Genomic DNA, 15,797 nt, shown 5'->3' with positions numbered 1-15,797 from the left:
TTCTAACCTTTCTATATGCCGTTTCTGTATTGCCTTTGACTATATTTTCCTCAATTTCTAGGCACAAGTTGTTTATTCAGTTTTATCTGACCTTCTTTACTTCTCTGTTGATGTGATTTCTGCACCTTCTGTATTCCTCTTCTTTGTTTGTTATCTTGAACTGTCTTCTTTGCTCCATCATTTCCAATATCCCAGTTGTTATCCAGGTTTATATTGGGTTCTTGTTTCTCTTCCTATGTGCTCATCGGCAGCTTTCGTAATCCCTGCTTTCATGGCTTCCCATTTCGAGTCGATGTAATCATCTGCTAAAGCTACCTTTTGCAGATTCCCTTTTCATGTTTTCATCACTTCTTAGCTTGACTGTGTTTCGTCTTTTGTTTGGTGCTACCACTCTTTTCCTCTGTAGTCGGAGTTAGCTCTCCATCAAAACATTTTATTTGAGCTTAGCTCCTGAACATTTTATTTGAAGAACTATGATTTAAATACTTTGAACCTCTGTAACTATTAATTTTGTACATTTAAAGAAAAAAGGTTCTTTGGAATTTTATACAAGGTGATTCAGGAAGAAATGTTTATAACCATACAAGTTGATAGGGGATTTGATTTTGAGAAAATGCTCCTATAGATATGTAATTTTTGCTCAGTTTAAATTCGACAACTTTAAACTATTTATAGAACATTGTGTATGGATGTAGTTCAAATCATGTGTCAAGAATAATATAGTGGAAAATAAAATGGTATACATTACATTGGAATAGTTTCTATGAGACAGGAATAGATGTAAACTTCCCCTATAATACATTCAATTTTCCCTATTTATTATTTCCTGATATTGGAAGGGTGGCAACACTGCGGCCGACGCAGACAATGACCCTTTTGACCTGTTTTCTGTAGCCCAAAAGACAAAATCGTGGGTCGTTGAATTATTGTAGAAGTAAATATATACCGTACTTGTTTTGGGGACGAGAAAACTATGAAAGTTTTTTTTTGTTTCTTGACTCGGAAACATTAAGTAATCCACGCTAGTAAAGGTCTGCTTATCTTCTGACATGCCAAAGGAGAGAAATATCTCATGAATACACAAAACTAGAAACACGGTATGAAATACTTTCTACTACTTCTACGAAAGAACAAGCAAGTACATTCCAAATAATCTTAAGGGACTGTAAATAAAAGGACAGCTTAATAATCTCAATAATCACACACAAACAAAGTGTTAGTTATACATCGTAAGTTAGTAAAATGAATGTACCAAAATTATAATTTGAAGGAAGGAAAAGGAATATCTCCAGAAATAAATAAAAAATCTTGTGGAACTACCTAAATATAATATTAGAATAAATATGAAGAACTACAGAACAAAATAGCTATACAAAATATTTATGTACATAATTAATAATATAATGCAGTAAAAAAACTTTTAGAACAAATTAAAACAAACAAATCACAAGATATGAGTTGTTTTTGTGTTTGTCCACCACAAAGTTCACTTGGCGGGGGCTGGGATCAAACCCGGGACCCCACCTCGGCCCCCAATAATCCTTTTAAGTTGGAGGGAAAAATTATTTATAGAAACTGATTTTTTACGCACTTTAACCTAACAATATAACTTATTATTCAAAGAGAAAATGCAACAGGTGGCGTTTCTATCTCCACATCCCAATCTTATGTACAAGAATAATTTGGTTTTTAGCATTTTAACCATCGTCTGTCAACGTTAACTTAGTCATATCACAGTTTCGACAGGAACAAAACCTACTGTGAACTAATAAAAGCAGAACTAGAAAGTAATTCTTAATTAACATATCACATGCAATGATTTTCTTTTAACTATTAGAAAAAAAGTGCGACTGTTAAGAAATATAAAGCCTTCATGAGGATACAATCAAGAAGGAACAAAGATTTATGAAATGTATTTAGTTCGTAGGATTTTTGAGTTTGGCGTTGCTTTCAGCTCCGAGGCTACGAGAGTCATGGATATACAGTTGAAGATGGAATCCAAACTACTTGACATTGCTTTTAACGGGACCCCGTGCACTGAAAGCATGCGCATTAGGCTCTGTAGTAGTGGGGAAGAATAATAATATTAATAATAATCAGAGCTGTGTAAGACCTATCCGGTTTCCATGACGACCAGATTGTGTCACGTGATCAGGTCAAAAGTCACATTCTGTGCTAAATCGAGTCTGGAGATTCCAAATTCAGATGTGAGATATTTAAAGCACGTAACCTCCGCGTAGGGCGCACTGGGTAATTCGAAGATACATATACTTTATCATTATTATTGATTTTACTCAAATAACTTGACTTTTGACAATGTTCTATCCATATTTATTTTACGTGCAATGCATCACTTTTAAGCCCTTCATTAACTTCATTTATAATTAAGCTAATATAATTATAAAACTTAACATTATAAGATAAACTCATTATTAAATATATCTTCCTGTATGTTGAACAGACATGCTTTGCGTTCCTTGCTCGAAAGTTAGCAAATCCTTTGTACTTGGTCGAACTACCTTGCATCTGGTCAAATATCTTCACTCATGACAATGGTAAAATATTGCTTTACTGCTCACACACACGAAGCAGCTCAAAGATTCTTTAGAAACTGTTCTGTTTATTAGATTTATAAGATTATTTTTTTAACGGAATAATTTGTTTCAAAGAGCGTAAAAACCAACGAGTGATTTTAGGGTTCCTACTGATCTGGAGAAATCTATTTCCCTGACTTTCCCTGACCTTTAGCAGGAAATTCCCTGACTCTCATGACAGGTGTCGGATGACGTTGACATACAAATAAGGAATAAATAACGGTGAATATTTAGATATGGAAACATTTATTCTATAGAAACAAATAATAATCAACTGCTCGTACGTACATTCTACTTACTTCCCATAATCTGAGCAACGACCAATACTGTGATCATTAATTGTTTGCTAAGCTGAAATTGGTGGACAATTAATATTAGGAAAATATATTTTATAAAATTTCCCTGACTTTACCAGATTTCCAGTCTTTTCCCTGAATTTCTCTGACCTGCACTATTTTCCCTGACTTTCCTGACCAGTAAGAACCCTGTAATAATAATAATAATAATAATAATAATAGAGAGTTCCTAGGATCTGGAGAAATCTATTTCAATGACCTTTGGCAGGAAATTCCTTGACTCTCATGACAGGTGTCGGAAAACGTTGACATATAAATAAGGAATAAATAACGGTGAATATTTATATATAGGAATATTTATTCTATAGAGGCAAATAGTAATCAATTGCTCATACGTACATTCCACTAACCATCCACAAAAATCTGAGCAACCTTTGATAATGTGATCATTAATGGTTGGCTAAGCTGAAATTGGTGTACAATTAATGTTAGAAAAAATATATTTTATAAAATTTTCCTGACTTTCCCTGATTTCTAATCTTTTTCCCTGAGTTCCCTTGACCAGCACTATTTTCTCTGACTTCCCTGATCAGTAGGAACCTTGATTTCAAAAATCAGACTTTTTCAGTAAGTGCAAAAAAGATTTGCAGTGGTGAAAAATTTCTAGGAAACAAAAATTTAAACAATTCTTTTCGTGTTTGAAAAGAAAAAACAAGTTTCAAACTAAAATATTTCAGTGATGGAAATATTTGCTTGAGAGCAAGAACATTTTCGAGAACGAAATTTTAGCAAATATTTTGTACAAATCTAAAAATCAAACAAAATTTTGGTTTTTAGCCAGGTGAACCCAGAGTGCTCTATCTGGTATAGGTCTTTTACTCTAACCCTCTAGCCTTCTAGGTCTGTCTCATATAGCCTTGCTGGTAAAAGGGATGTTGAACTCTAATCAATCAACCACTCAACGGAATGTAGAAAAAGCATCAAGTTTTATCGCCAGTTATAACCTCCTTAAGGAAATCAAGGTTATACTTGTAATCAAAATTTATCGCCAGTTACAGCCTCCTTAAGGAAATCAAGGTTATTCTTGTAATCAAAATTTATCACCAGTTACAACCTCCTTAAGGAAATCAAGGTTATACTTGTAATCAAAATTTTATCGCCAGTTACAACCTCTTTAAGGAAATCAAGGTTACTCTTGTAATCAAAATTTATCGCTATTTCTAGTTCTAAACTCGATTTCAAGGCATCTTTTCATACTTCTTTGTTCAAACTTACAAGTCACAAATACTAATTAATTCACAGAGGCGAAAGTCTGTTCCTGACCATTGCATTCATCGATCGGCAAAATCACACACACACACACAAATCAAAGTTCTGTGCACCGGACCCAAGTGTATGGATTCGATGTATTTTGTTACATTGAATCCAATTTTTGAAACCCCAGAAAGATCGACTATGTCAATTTTTTTGTTATCGGCGGAAAACGAGCAATTTTGGATATAGAGAATACACGTAACACAGCAATGCAAAAAACAAAAGTTCTGTGCACTAGACCCCAGGGTATGGATTCGATGTATTTTGTTACACTGAATCCAATTTTTGAAACCCCAGGAATATTAAGCGTGTCAATTTTGTTATCGGTGAAACATTTGAGCGATTTTGGATAGGTAGGGCATACCTTTTTCACCCATAAAATAAAATTGACAGAGTCAATCGTTCTGGGGTTTCGAAATTTGGATTCTGTGTAACAAAATACATTGAATCCATATCCTTGAGTCAATCATCCTGGGATTTAGAAATTTGGATTCTGTGTAACAAAACACATCGAATCCATATCCTGGAGTCAATCATCCTGGGGTTTCGAAATTTGGATTCTGTGTAACAAAATACATCGAATCCATATTCTGGGGTTTCGAAATTTGGATTCTGTGTAACAAAATACATCGAATCCATATCCTGGAGTCAATCATCCTGGGGTTTCGAAATTTGGATTCTGTGCAACAAAATATATCGAATCCATATCCTGGGGTCAATCATCCTGGGGTTTCGAAATTTGGATTCTGTGTAACAAAATACATCGAATCCATATCCTGGAGTCAATCATCCTGGGGTTTCGAAATTTGGATTCTGTGTAACAAAATACATCGAATCCATATCCTGGGGTTTCGAAATTTGGATTCTGTGTAACAAAATACATCGAATCCATATCCTGGGGTCAATCATCCTGGGGTTTCGAAATTTGGATTCTGTGTAACAAATTACATCGAATCCATATCCCGGGGTCCGGTGTACAGAACTTTTGTTTTTGGTGTGTGGCTGTGTTATGCATCTTCCTCTGCAAAATTAATAAATAAAATTTGTACTTTTAGATTGTAGCGAACTCTATAGCGACAGCATTTGATAATGCAGTTGACAAAGTTATAATTCCAATTTATTTCTGTCATACATAGGTACCGTACCTTATAAAAGTACGAAGTGAATGATTATTACAATTTAAAATTACTTTTAAGTACTTACTCAAAGTGTTTTTGGGACACTATACTTTAAGCACTTACTCATAGTGCTTTTGGGACACAATCCTTTAAGTACTTACTCAAAGTGTTTTTGGGACACTATCCTTTAAGTACTTACTCAAAGTGTTTTTGGGACACTATCCTTTAAGCACTTACTCAAAGTGTTTTTGGGACACAATCCTTTAAGTACTTACTCAAAGTGTTTTGGGGACACAATCCGTCCATAATCGATAGATTTTTTGGGATCTTCTCCATAAAAATCTTTTATTGTTGTTCGCAAATTCTCCACCAGAAGAAATTCAACTTCTTTAGTGCATAGCACGTAATCGGGGGCGACACAGCTCTGTCCACTATTCATAAACTTTCCCCACGCAAGGCGCCGTGCTGTCACTTCCATATCAGCTGACTCGTCAACGTATGCAGGACTGAAAATAATGTGCTTTTTTCATTTCACTTACATTTATACTGTTTTTCAAATTTCTAAATTTACTATTTTTGTTGAAAAAACAAAACCAATGCCTTTTTTCTTTTTAAAATTATTATTTAAGATTTTAAAACAATGTAATAGATCATTTTAATTTTTTATTCTATAGATTTTTATGATTTTTTATGGCATTAACCAGGCCTGAAACCAACCACAAAGGCTTGGGGGGGGGCATGAATGTTAGGAGGGGCGAAGCCATTAAAAAATTCTCTTACAAGTATCTAAATTGTGCATTTTGTATTAAGGTCTGGAGGGGCCACGAAAAGTTTAAGGGGGCCAAGCTCCCCTAGCCCCCTCTGGTTGCGGGCCTGGTATTAACTAGAGTTTCAGGTATGTAATTTTAGGATTTCTTCTTCAATTCTAGTTAAATGCCCCCTCTGCTTCTCAAAAAAAAAAATTAGCAGTGTATATATAAATTTAATGTTACTTTAATTAAACTAGATTATTAAATATTGAAATTATTTATTAAAAAATAAATTTCAGGAAGTTAAAGACATTTAACTAATTACTTAATAACGTAATAAAATGCATATTATTAATATTTAAAAACAAATCTGTACTCACTGAAATATCCAAATGTTAAAACGTGATACCGAAGCTACGTTTCAACGATCTCATGTCATCTGCATCATGCATTTTTTAAAGGAAGAACTTGTGTACTTAATAGAACTACATATGAATTTGAAGAAAAAATCGGTAAAATTAGAAACGATTCTGTGATAATAACATCTTGGTTTGTTTGTCATACCAAAATTACATTTGGCTTCAACACATTACAAGAAACGTCCAAAACAAAATCAACATCACAGTAGTCAATATATATATACTGTGTTCGAAGTGGAAAAAAGCAGAGGTGGTATGTTTTATAATGATTTTGACTCAACATACCGGCTATTTAAATATTGTCTTGATCATTGAAAAACCTGAGACGGTATGTCCTCATGACTGAAAAACCAGAGGCGGTATGGCATACCACCGCATACCGTCTCACTTCGACCACTGTATAACTTGCTTCGTGCAAAGTTTCGTTTCTCTGTCTCTTTTAGTTTCTCCGTTATCACGGTTGGAAATTCTAAATTATATTATAATGTGGAAACGCCATTTCATGATTTTGTCGTCTAGTCGGCGCTGGTTAACGTTCTCGTAGAGAGTTGCTATTTCACTAATGCGTGTCTATGGTCACATAGAATACATTTGGGGTGTGTGCGTATCGCAACACGAAATTACCCAAAATAAGGGACACCCTAATATATATATATATATATATATATATATATATATATATATATATATATATATGAGAGAGAGAGAGATAAATAGATAGATATATTTAATTATTTATTTATAATAGTCCTCTACGGAGCTAAACTCCATTTACAGGGGAGTCATATAATTAGATATGAAATACATATATACCTCTCTCTCTCTCTCTATATATATATATATATATATATATATATATATATATATATATATATATATTGAAAGAATGAAAAAAGAGATTACATGTAAAGAAGGAAAAACACAAGTTAAATAATAAAACCAAAATTAAAATATTAATTGTGTAAATATTTTTTAAAAAAAATGAAAAAATGAAAAATGAAAAATAGTCTCCAGTACAGGTTCAAAATTCATAGCAATAACTCTTCTTATTTACTTAATTGTTATTCCATACATAATGCGTCTCTTTAAAATATCTGGTGTAGTAAAAGGTAATCCATTATTTTGCCAACAGATGGCTTCAGTGATCTGTATCTCGCGTTGTAAAAGTACGATCGGGTTCAACGAGACGGCGTTCAAACGATGAGATTGCGTACTACAAACACTGTTCAGATAGTTGTGATGAGTTGACTCAGTGTTGTGTGAGCACGAGTCAAAATGGACACTAGCAAAGAGAAAATACGCTATATTTTACAGTTTTTCTTCGATAAAGGCGAAAACGCAAGCCAGGCGGCTGCAAATGTGAATAGTGTTTATGGTCCTGATACTGTAACAGCCAATCACGCGCAATTTTATTTTCGTTGGTTCCATTCCGGTAATTTTGAAGTCAAAGATGCACCACGCACTTGAAGGCCAGGTGTCAAAAATGTCGATAAAATAATGGACATTGTCGCGTCCGACCGTCATGTAAGCACTGTGTCGATTGCCCAACAGCTAAACATTGCACAAAAAACTGTGTGGAACCATTTGCATAAGGCTGGATACAAAAAGAAGGTTGATGTATGGATACCATACGAGTTAACGCCAAAAAAAAAGTCATGGACCAAATTTCCATCTGCGAATCGCTGCTGAATCGCAACAAAATTGACCCATTTCTGAAGCGGTTGGTGACTGACGATGAAAAGTAGATCACTTACGACAACGTCACGCGAAAACGGTCGTGGTCGAAGCGCGGTGAGCCGGCGCCCAAACCAGGATTGACGGCCAGGAAGGTTTTGCTGTGTGTTTGGTGGGATTGGCAGGGAATTATTTATTATGAGCTGCTCCCCTACGGCCAAACCCTTAATTCGGAATTGTACTGTAAACAATTGGACCGTCTGAAGGCAACAATCGCCCAGAAGCGGCCAGCTTTGGCCAATAGGAGAGGCATTGTGTTCCACCAGGACAACACCAGGCCACACACATCGACAGTGACTCGCCAGAAGCTCCGGGAGCTTGATTGGGAGGTTCTTATGCATCCACCTTATAGTCCGGACCAGTGATTACCATCTGTTCCTGTCCATGGCGAACACGTTTGCTGGTGAAAAAGTCGCTTCAAGAGAGGCTTGTGAAAATCGACTGTCTCAATTTTTTGCCACTAGGGACAAGGGCTTCTATGAGAGAGGCATCATGATATTACCTTCCAAATGGCAACACGTTATCGAACAAAACGGTGCATATGTGACCTAAATCGGATCATTCTAACTATGGTAAGTCAAACCTTCAATGTTATGCCAAAATAATGGATTACTTTTTACTACACCAGATATTATTTTTGAAAATACGCACATATATAGAGATAGAATAACAGAAGTCACGATTTAGAACTGATGTAACTCCCAAAATAAATTTCTGTGAATGTTCCTGGCTGCCATCATCAATATATATATATATATATATATATATATATATATATATATATATATATATATATATATATATAAAGTGTGGGACAAGAATAAACAACCATTTCGTAATAACACATTATGGACTCTCGACAATGCATTCAAGTACTTTCCACCATATTTGTTTACATCAAAGAAATAAAAAGAACTATTGAAGAAATTCATAAATATTCCCTATCCTACTTTTAAACTCTGAGGAAAGGCACAGCAAAAATAGTGTCCGAAATATTAAGATTGAAGAATTTTACATGGCTTAGACCAGACAATATTTGTAAAAAATGGCCCCACGCATTGTTTAAGGGTAGAATCGCTATATGAGAAGTTCCAATTTAAAAAAAAAATGTATGATCTTATAAATACCATTTTCCTCCGAGTTCCAGTGTGACTGGTGTTAGATGTTCATTTGAAGCTGCCCGAACAATTTTCCCAACAAACGTCGATCCGGTGTAAAATATATAATCAAATTTTTCTTTCAATAATGCTGTGGTTTCCACTATTCCACCTTGTACAACTTTGTAGCAATCCTATAAGAAAAATAACATAAGAATTGCATTATAAATGCAGGAAATAACCAATTTTGTTTCATACAACAATAACAATTTCTCTATAGGCATAAATGTAACGAACGAAATTTAACATGATAATTATATTTCTTACAGTAGTTTTATATTAATGTTAAATCCATTATAAGCTGTATGAAGTTAAAATATAAAAATATAAATTGAATCTAAGTATCAAAAATAATTTTTACATTATATTATGTTTTTATATTCTTTGATTACGGGTTTTTGTTTTTCTTATTCATTTACGTCTATTATTTACTATTCTTAGTTCAACTTAAGCTAACCTACATTCCCGCCATCTTGTTCACTGTGCTCTGCAATGTTTACAGTCTTGCCAGATCTCATTCGTCAAACCTTACCTTCTTTACAAAGCTAAACTGTGCATATGGTTCTCAACACAGAATGTAGGTTCCAATCCCACTCCAATACCATGTATTACATAGCTACCAACATTTCATTTACAAAAATTTCCGGTTAACAAAAACTCAGAGAAACTCGTAACAGTGCATAGAAATAAAACTATACAATCAACTACCAATTTTGTCAAACGAATGCCAAAATTTCAGTTAAAAAAAAAAACATCTTAAATTGTTCTTTTATAGTCATCTATCCTATAACAGTGAGGAATCTCTTCAATCAAATCTTTCTGTTTAAAATTAAAATTAAAATTTACTTTGTCAGTCGTAAAACAAAAAAAAAAAAAGAAAAAGAAAAAAGAAAAAAAGGCTAACTCCGGCAATACTGTGTCGAATAATTTCACGATAATTACACAGTTGACGATGACGAACTTATTCTGGCAACAAGACAAGGGCAAATGAATTTTCATAGAGACCAACTGACAGTCTTGCCACAGTGCTAGCTGTGGAATGGGCTGAAAAATAGTACCAAATTGAAGCAAAAAGGGCTGAATTGACTATTTTATACCAATGTAATACATGGCTCTATAACATGAAACTAAAAGATTTAAAGTTATAGAACCCTTCCCTCTCCACTCTTCCAAGAGTTCAAATCAACAAAATGCTTTTTTAAAACATCACTTTTTAAAAACATCCATATAGGAGGACCCTGAACAACCGTGGAAGTAGATGAAACTTTTCTTGCACGCAAATTAAACAGAGGCCGTAAATTAAAAGGGAAAACGGTTATCATCTTCGGTACGTATTGTAAGAAAACTGGACGCGCCTCTTTTTCAAAGTGACTAGTAAACCAAAACGGTATTATGGCCATACGTGAAAAACCAGCCCATCTAGCGTGATTTGTTTCCCGGTATAGTTCGAATTACGAATTTTCCACACAAAGTTCGTAGCGTTATGCGGTGCAACGTCACAGAATGAATGTTCCACAGGATTTTCTAAGAGTGCAACACACTGTATGAGTATCGTGAGATGTAGGAAAATTCTTAATGACACTTTTTAAAATGTGACAAGCATTTGTTAAATGGTGCTGAATTGAGTAGAATTGTACCAAATTTCCCACAAAAAGGGCTGAAAATGCCAACGTGGTACCAACGGGCCAATGAAAGACAAAAAGGGGTGAATTTGGTACAATTGTACCAACTGTGGCAACACTGCCAACTGAGTGTAGTTCATATATTGGAAGTCGTAAAACGATAACAGCACTCTGGCGAATTTTGAAGGAACATATTCAACAAATTATATTATTATTGCTGCATTGGAAAGAGCGAAGAACTGTTTGTTTGTTTTTGAGTAAATGAGTTTGCAAGAATTTGTGAGTGGAATTAGTCTGAAAGCTGAATGAAATAACCATTGTTTCAATCCATATTCATTTTATCAATATATTTTCATAAGTTCTCAAATAAATCCTTTTTGACTAATTGCTTTCTTAGTGTTTTCATGAAGAAATTTATAGACTTTTTCTCAACGTTTATGTTTCTTTCATAAATATATTGTTTCACTTCTGGCAACTGTGTACTTTATAACATGCATCCTCCTTAATGCATATTAATGTTCAACGTATTTCTAAATGTACTTTCTATGTCCTAGTAGTAGAACCTTAATATCACGAGTACAGCTGTGGTTGTGTGCTGTATGTTACAAGCATCAACAAAAATTTAAAAACTCCTATCGATCACACATACTTCAAACAGTAACACACACACACAACACTCCTAACAGTGACATGTATTTCTCCCCAGTGACATATGTATTTATAACAGTGATACACACTCGTAATAGTGACGTATGTAGTTCTAACAGTGACACACTCTCCTAACAGTGACATGTAGTTCTAACAGTGATGTATGTAGGCCTATTTCTAATAGTGACACATATACTTCTAACAGTGACACATATACTTCTAACAGTGACACACACTCCTAACAGTGACATATGTGGTTCTAACAGTGACATATGGAGTTCTAACAGTGACATATTTAGGCCTATTTCTAACAGTGACACATATACTTCTAACAGTGCCACACACACTCCTAACAGAAACATATGTAGTTCTAACAGTGACATATGTAGGTATATTTCTAACAGTGACATATGTAGTTCTAACAGAGACACATGTGTTTGTAACAGTGACACACACACACATACTCCTAATAGTGACACATGTATTTCTAACACTAACACATAGACTTCAACTGTGACACCAATACTCCTAATAATGACACAGTACAGATACTCTTAACAGGTATACACATACCCTGTCCAAATACCTCGGAATAAGATCAGCCAATAACTGAGAGCTTGCTGGGGCTATCTCTGACGGTTTCAATATCATACAATTTCCAGCTGCAATAGCTCCTGTGGCTGGCATCAAAATAATCTGCAGGGGATAATTCCAAGATCCTATTATTAAAACAACTCCATACGGATCATTGTACAGACGAAGACGATCAAACGTTGTGGCAAGACGACTGGGTATCTAGTAAAAGAAACAAATACTATATTCATTCTCCTTAGCAAATATTTACAGTATTTTTATTATGGTAAAAAGTTTTGATTGCTTTGGAATTTTTTTTATTATACTAGTATTTATTACTACAGTGAAATCTCTGAATAACGGACACTGATGGTACATGATTGTTTGTCTGTAAATTTGAGGTGTCCGTAACATAGAGATTACTTGATAGAAACACTATGTAGTTACAGACCTGAAAGGAACAGTTCGTAAATATAGATATGAGAGAAACACTACATAGGTATAGGCTGAAGAAAGCACTATATAAGTACGTCAGAGAGAAACTACCTATAGTCTTGAGAGAAACTCTACATAGGTATATGCCTGAGCGTAACACTACATAGTTATAGACTTAAGAGAAACGGTATGTGCGTATAGACCTCAAAAACACTACGTAAATATAGATATAAGAAACACTACGTAGATACAGGGCGAAACACTACATAGGTATATGCCTGAAAGAAACACTACGTAGGTATATGCCTGAGAGTAACACTGCATAGATATAGGTCTGAGAGTAACACTGCATAGATATACAGTAGGTCTGAGAGTAACACTGCATAGATATAGGTATGAGAGTAACACTGCATAGATATAGGTCTGAGAGTAACACTGCATAGATATAGGTCTGAGAGTAACACTGCATAGATATAGGTCTGAGAGTAACACTGCATAGATGTAGGTATGAGAGTAACACTGCATAGATGTAGGTATGAGAGTAACACTGCATAGATATAGGTCTGAGAGTAACACTGCATAGATATAGGTCTGAGAGTAACACTGCATAGATATAGGTCTGAGAGTAACACTGCATAGATGTAGGTATGAGAGTAACATTGCATAGATGTAGGTATGAGAGTAACACTGCATAGATATAGGTCTGAGAGTAACACTGCATAGATATAGGTCTGAGAGTAACACTGCATAGATATAGGTCTGAGAGTAACACTGCATATATATAGGTCTGAGAGTAACACTGCATAGATATAGGTCTGAGAGTAACACTGCATATATATAGGTCTGAGAGTAACACTGCATAGATATAGGTCTGAGAGTAACACTGCATAGATATAGGTCTGAGAGTAACACTGCATAGATATAGACCTGAAAGAAATACTAAATAGGCATAGGCCTGAGAAAATACTACGTAGGTATAGAGGTGAGAGAAACATTACGTAAGCATTCCTTGCATTAAAAATTATTAAACTGTCAGTTTACGAAAGTTATAAAGTCTCCTGAAATTACAATTGTACAAACCTTTTTAATCTCTGCCCATTTCTTAATATGTAGAAGACATCCACGGATATCATTCTTAATTATTTCGATCTCTGTGACCAACGCTTCATGTCTGCTCTGAAAGATACAATAAAAAATAATTATATTCAAATGCACAACGATTTTCAGAAATTCTTGACAATCCACTTTTATTTAAAGATTCTTGTACTTTTAGTAGTATATCGAAATGTATTAAACAGAGGTACAGATCCTTTATATAAATATTTACGAGGAGAAATCAAAAAGTAAAGGAACTTTTGGGAAAAGATACATTTATTCTAATGATAAAATAACTGAAACATACATTATTTTTCTACATAATCTCCCTGCACGTCAACGTACTTTTCACAACGTTTCACAAGCTTTTTGATTCCGTCGGAAAAAGGTCTTCGGTTGCACCTGTCACCAATTTTGCACCGCACCAGTGACTAGCTGATTGTTGACGTTTAAATTTCTTAACTTCTGGTGATGATAGGTGTTTCCAAACCATGCTCTCAGCCTTACTTTCTGGTTCGTGATGACAGTGGTGCCCCCCCCTTATATCCATGACGCACCCCCCTCAATTGTCTATCCGTAGGTGTACTTCCATGAAAAAAATCTTTTCGCTTAAATTTTACACCCCCTCGAACACATTTATATAGATTTTTACCCCCCCCTCAAATTTCAATGACGCAGTTTGCGTCATAGCCCTCCTTTGTGGGCACCTCTGGTGATGATGTACCCAGGTTTCATTTAGATTAACGATTTGCTGGAAAAATCCATCTCCCTCGTGACGATAACGGGCCAAATGTTTACGAGAGATGTCGAACCTTACTGCCTTATTTAAGCTTTCCGATAAACAACTGTCACTATATTGTGCTTGCATTCGACGAATAATTTCTGCAGGTTTAACACCTTCCTCAAACAAAATGCGAATCACTCCCCTCATTTCCTCCTTGGTGCAGATCGCCAATGGAGCTGCCATGTTTACCGGTCTGTTGCAATCCAACGACTGGCAAGAGTGACACGTTGCATAAAAGTGTTGCAGACAACACTAATTCAGCGCTGGATACTAGCAGTGTTACCAAACCCAACCCTAGTCGAGAAATTGCAAGTCCCTTTACTTTTTGACTTCCCTCGTATTTATATATATTTAGACAGCAATATATAATCTATGCTGTCCCACAGAAGAAAACATTAGTATGTATACACAGTATACACTTTAAAACACTTTCGAACATCGAGATTGTCGTCAAATTAGAAACAAACGACGACAGAGAACTCAGAAAAGTAAATCTGGTATCTGATGCTGCTTCTACTGCAGTAGTAGTTTCACTGTATTTTATTACAATGAAGGAAAAATTAAGAGTAACAATGATATATTGAAATTTACTGCTTTTAACAGTCAAGAATGTAATTACAAGATGGCAAAAATATTCAATTATATTCTCACAATAGCATTTAGGCTTTATTAAAGTAACCCTTCTGATTAAAAATAACCCATCCAAAAGAAAACCTAAAACACTAATAAAGAAGGTTAATAGTAAATTAAGTTAGTGCAGTAATATTAGAGCTACAAATATTGTTATATATGCCCATAACCTCTTGGGTCAAATTTATAGACGTGATAGAGGCGTCCAATATATACATTTTGAGATAGGAAACCAAAGGTCGAATATGGCTAGTTCAAGCGCCACGTCATCTTAAAGTTGCAGCAATCTGTGAGAACAAATGGTATAACACAACAGTAACTACATACCGAAAAATATTTGTGGGTTGGGATTCTAGATGATGAGCTAATAGGACCTTGTCTCTTGCTGCCTCGCTTGATTGGCCAACAGTAAATGGTGTTCCTTCGTGATGTACTGTGCAAACTATTGGAGATTGTACCTCTAGATGTACGTGCGAGAATGTGGGCGCAACATGACGGTGCACCTGCCCATTTCAATGTGGATCATTATTTGGATACAACCTTCCCTAATCGTTGGATTGGAATAGAAAGTCCCATCCGGTGGCCAGGGCGCTCCCTCGACTTTTTCCTCTTGCGACACATCAAGTCCT

At 35.0% G+C, this 15,797-nt stretch overlaps 1 protein-coding gene across 5 annotated transcripts in view; it reads right to left on the bottom strand.

Moving 5' to 3' along the window:
* LOC145672898 (aldehyde dehydrogenase, dimeric NADP-preferring-like) overlaps nucleotides 1-15,797 on the bottom strand; it is a 448,381-nt gene that overhangs the window by 64,772 nt on the left and 367,812 nt on the right. For all 5 annotated transcript variants that reach the window (XR_014128699.1, XM_081742094.1, XM_081742097.1 and 2 more), the window contains 4 exons: nucleotides 13,740-13,835; nucleotides 12,225-12,446; nucleotides 9,352-9,515; nucleotides 5,598-5,828 (listed from right to left, as the gene is read on the bottom strand). Coding sequence is in view for 4 of the 5 variants with exons in the window: in XM_081742094.1 (XP_081598220.1) it covers nucleotides 5,598-5,828; nucleotides 9,352-9,515; nucleotides 12,225-12,446; nucleotides 13,740-13,835 (713 nt within the window). In the remaining variant the exon portion in view is untranslated. The remainder of the gene's footprint in view (nucleotides 1-5,597; nucleotides 5,829-9,351; nucleotides 9,516-12,224; nucleotides 12,447-13,739; nucleotides 13,836-15,797) is intronic.

This window comes from Thermobia domestica, chromosome 16 (assembly GCF_964235325.1).
Source record: "Thermobia domestica chromosome 16, izTheDome1.hap1.1, whole genome shotgun sequence".
Taxonomy (NCBI): Eukaryota; Metazoa; Arthropoda; class Insecta; order Zygentoma; family Lepismatidae; genus Thermobia; species Thermobia domestica.
The sequence above is the reverse complement of the archived record's forward strand: the minus strand, read 5'-3'. Positions and strand labels throughout refer to the sequence as shown.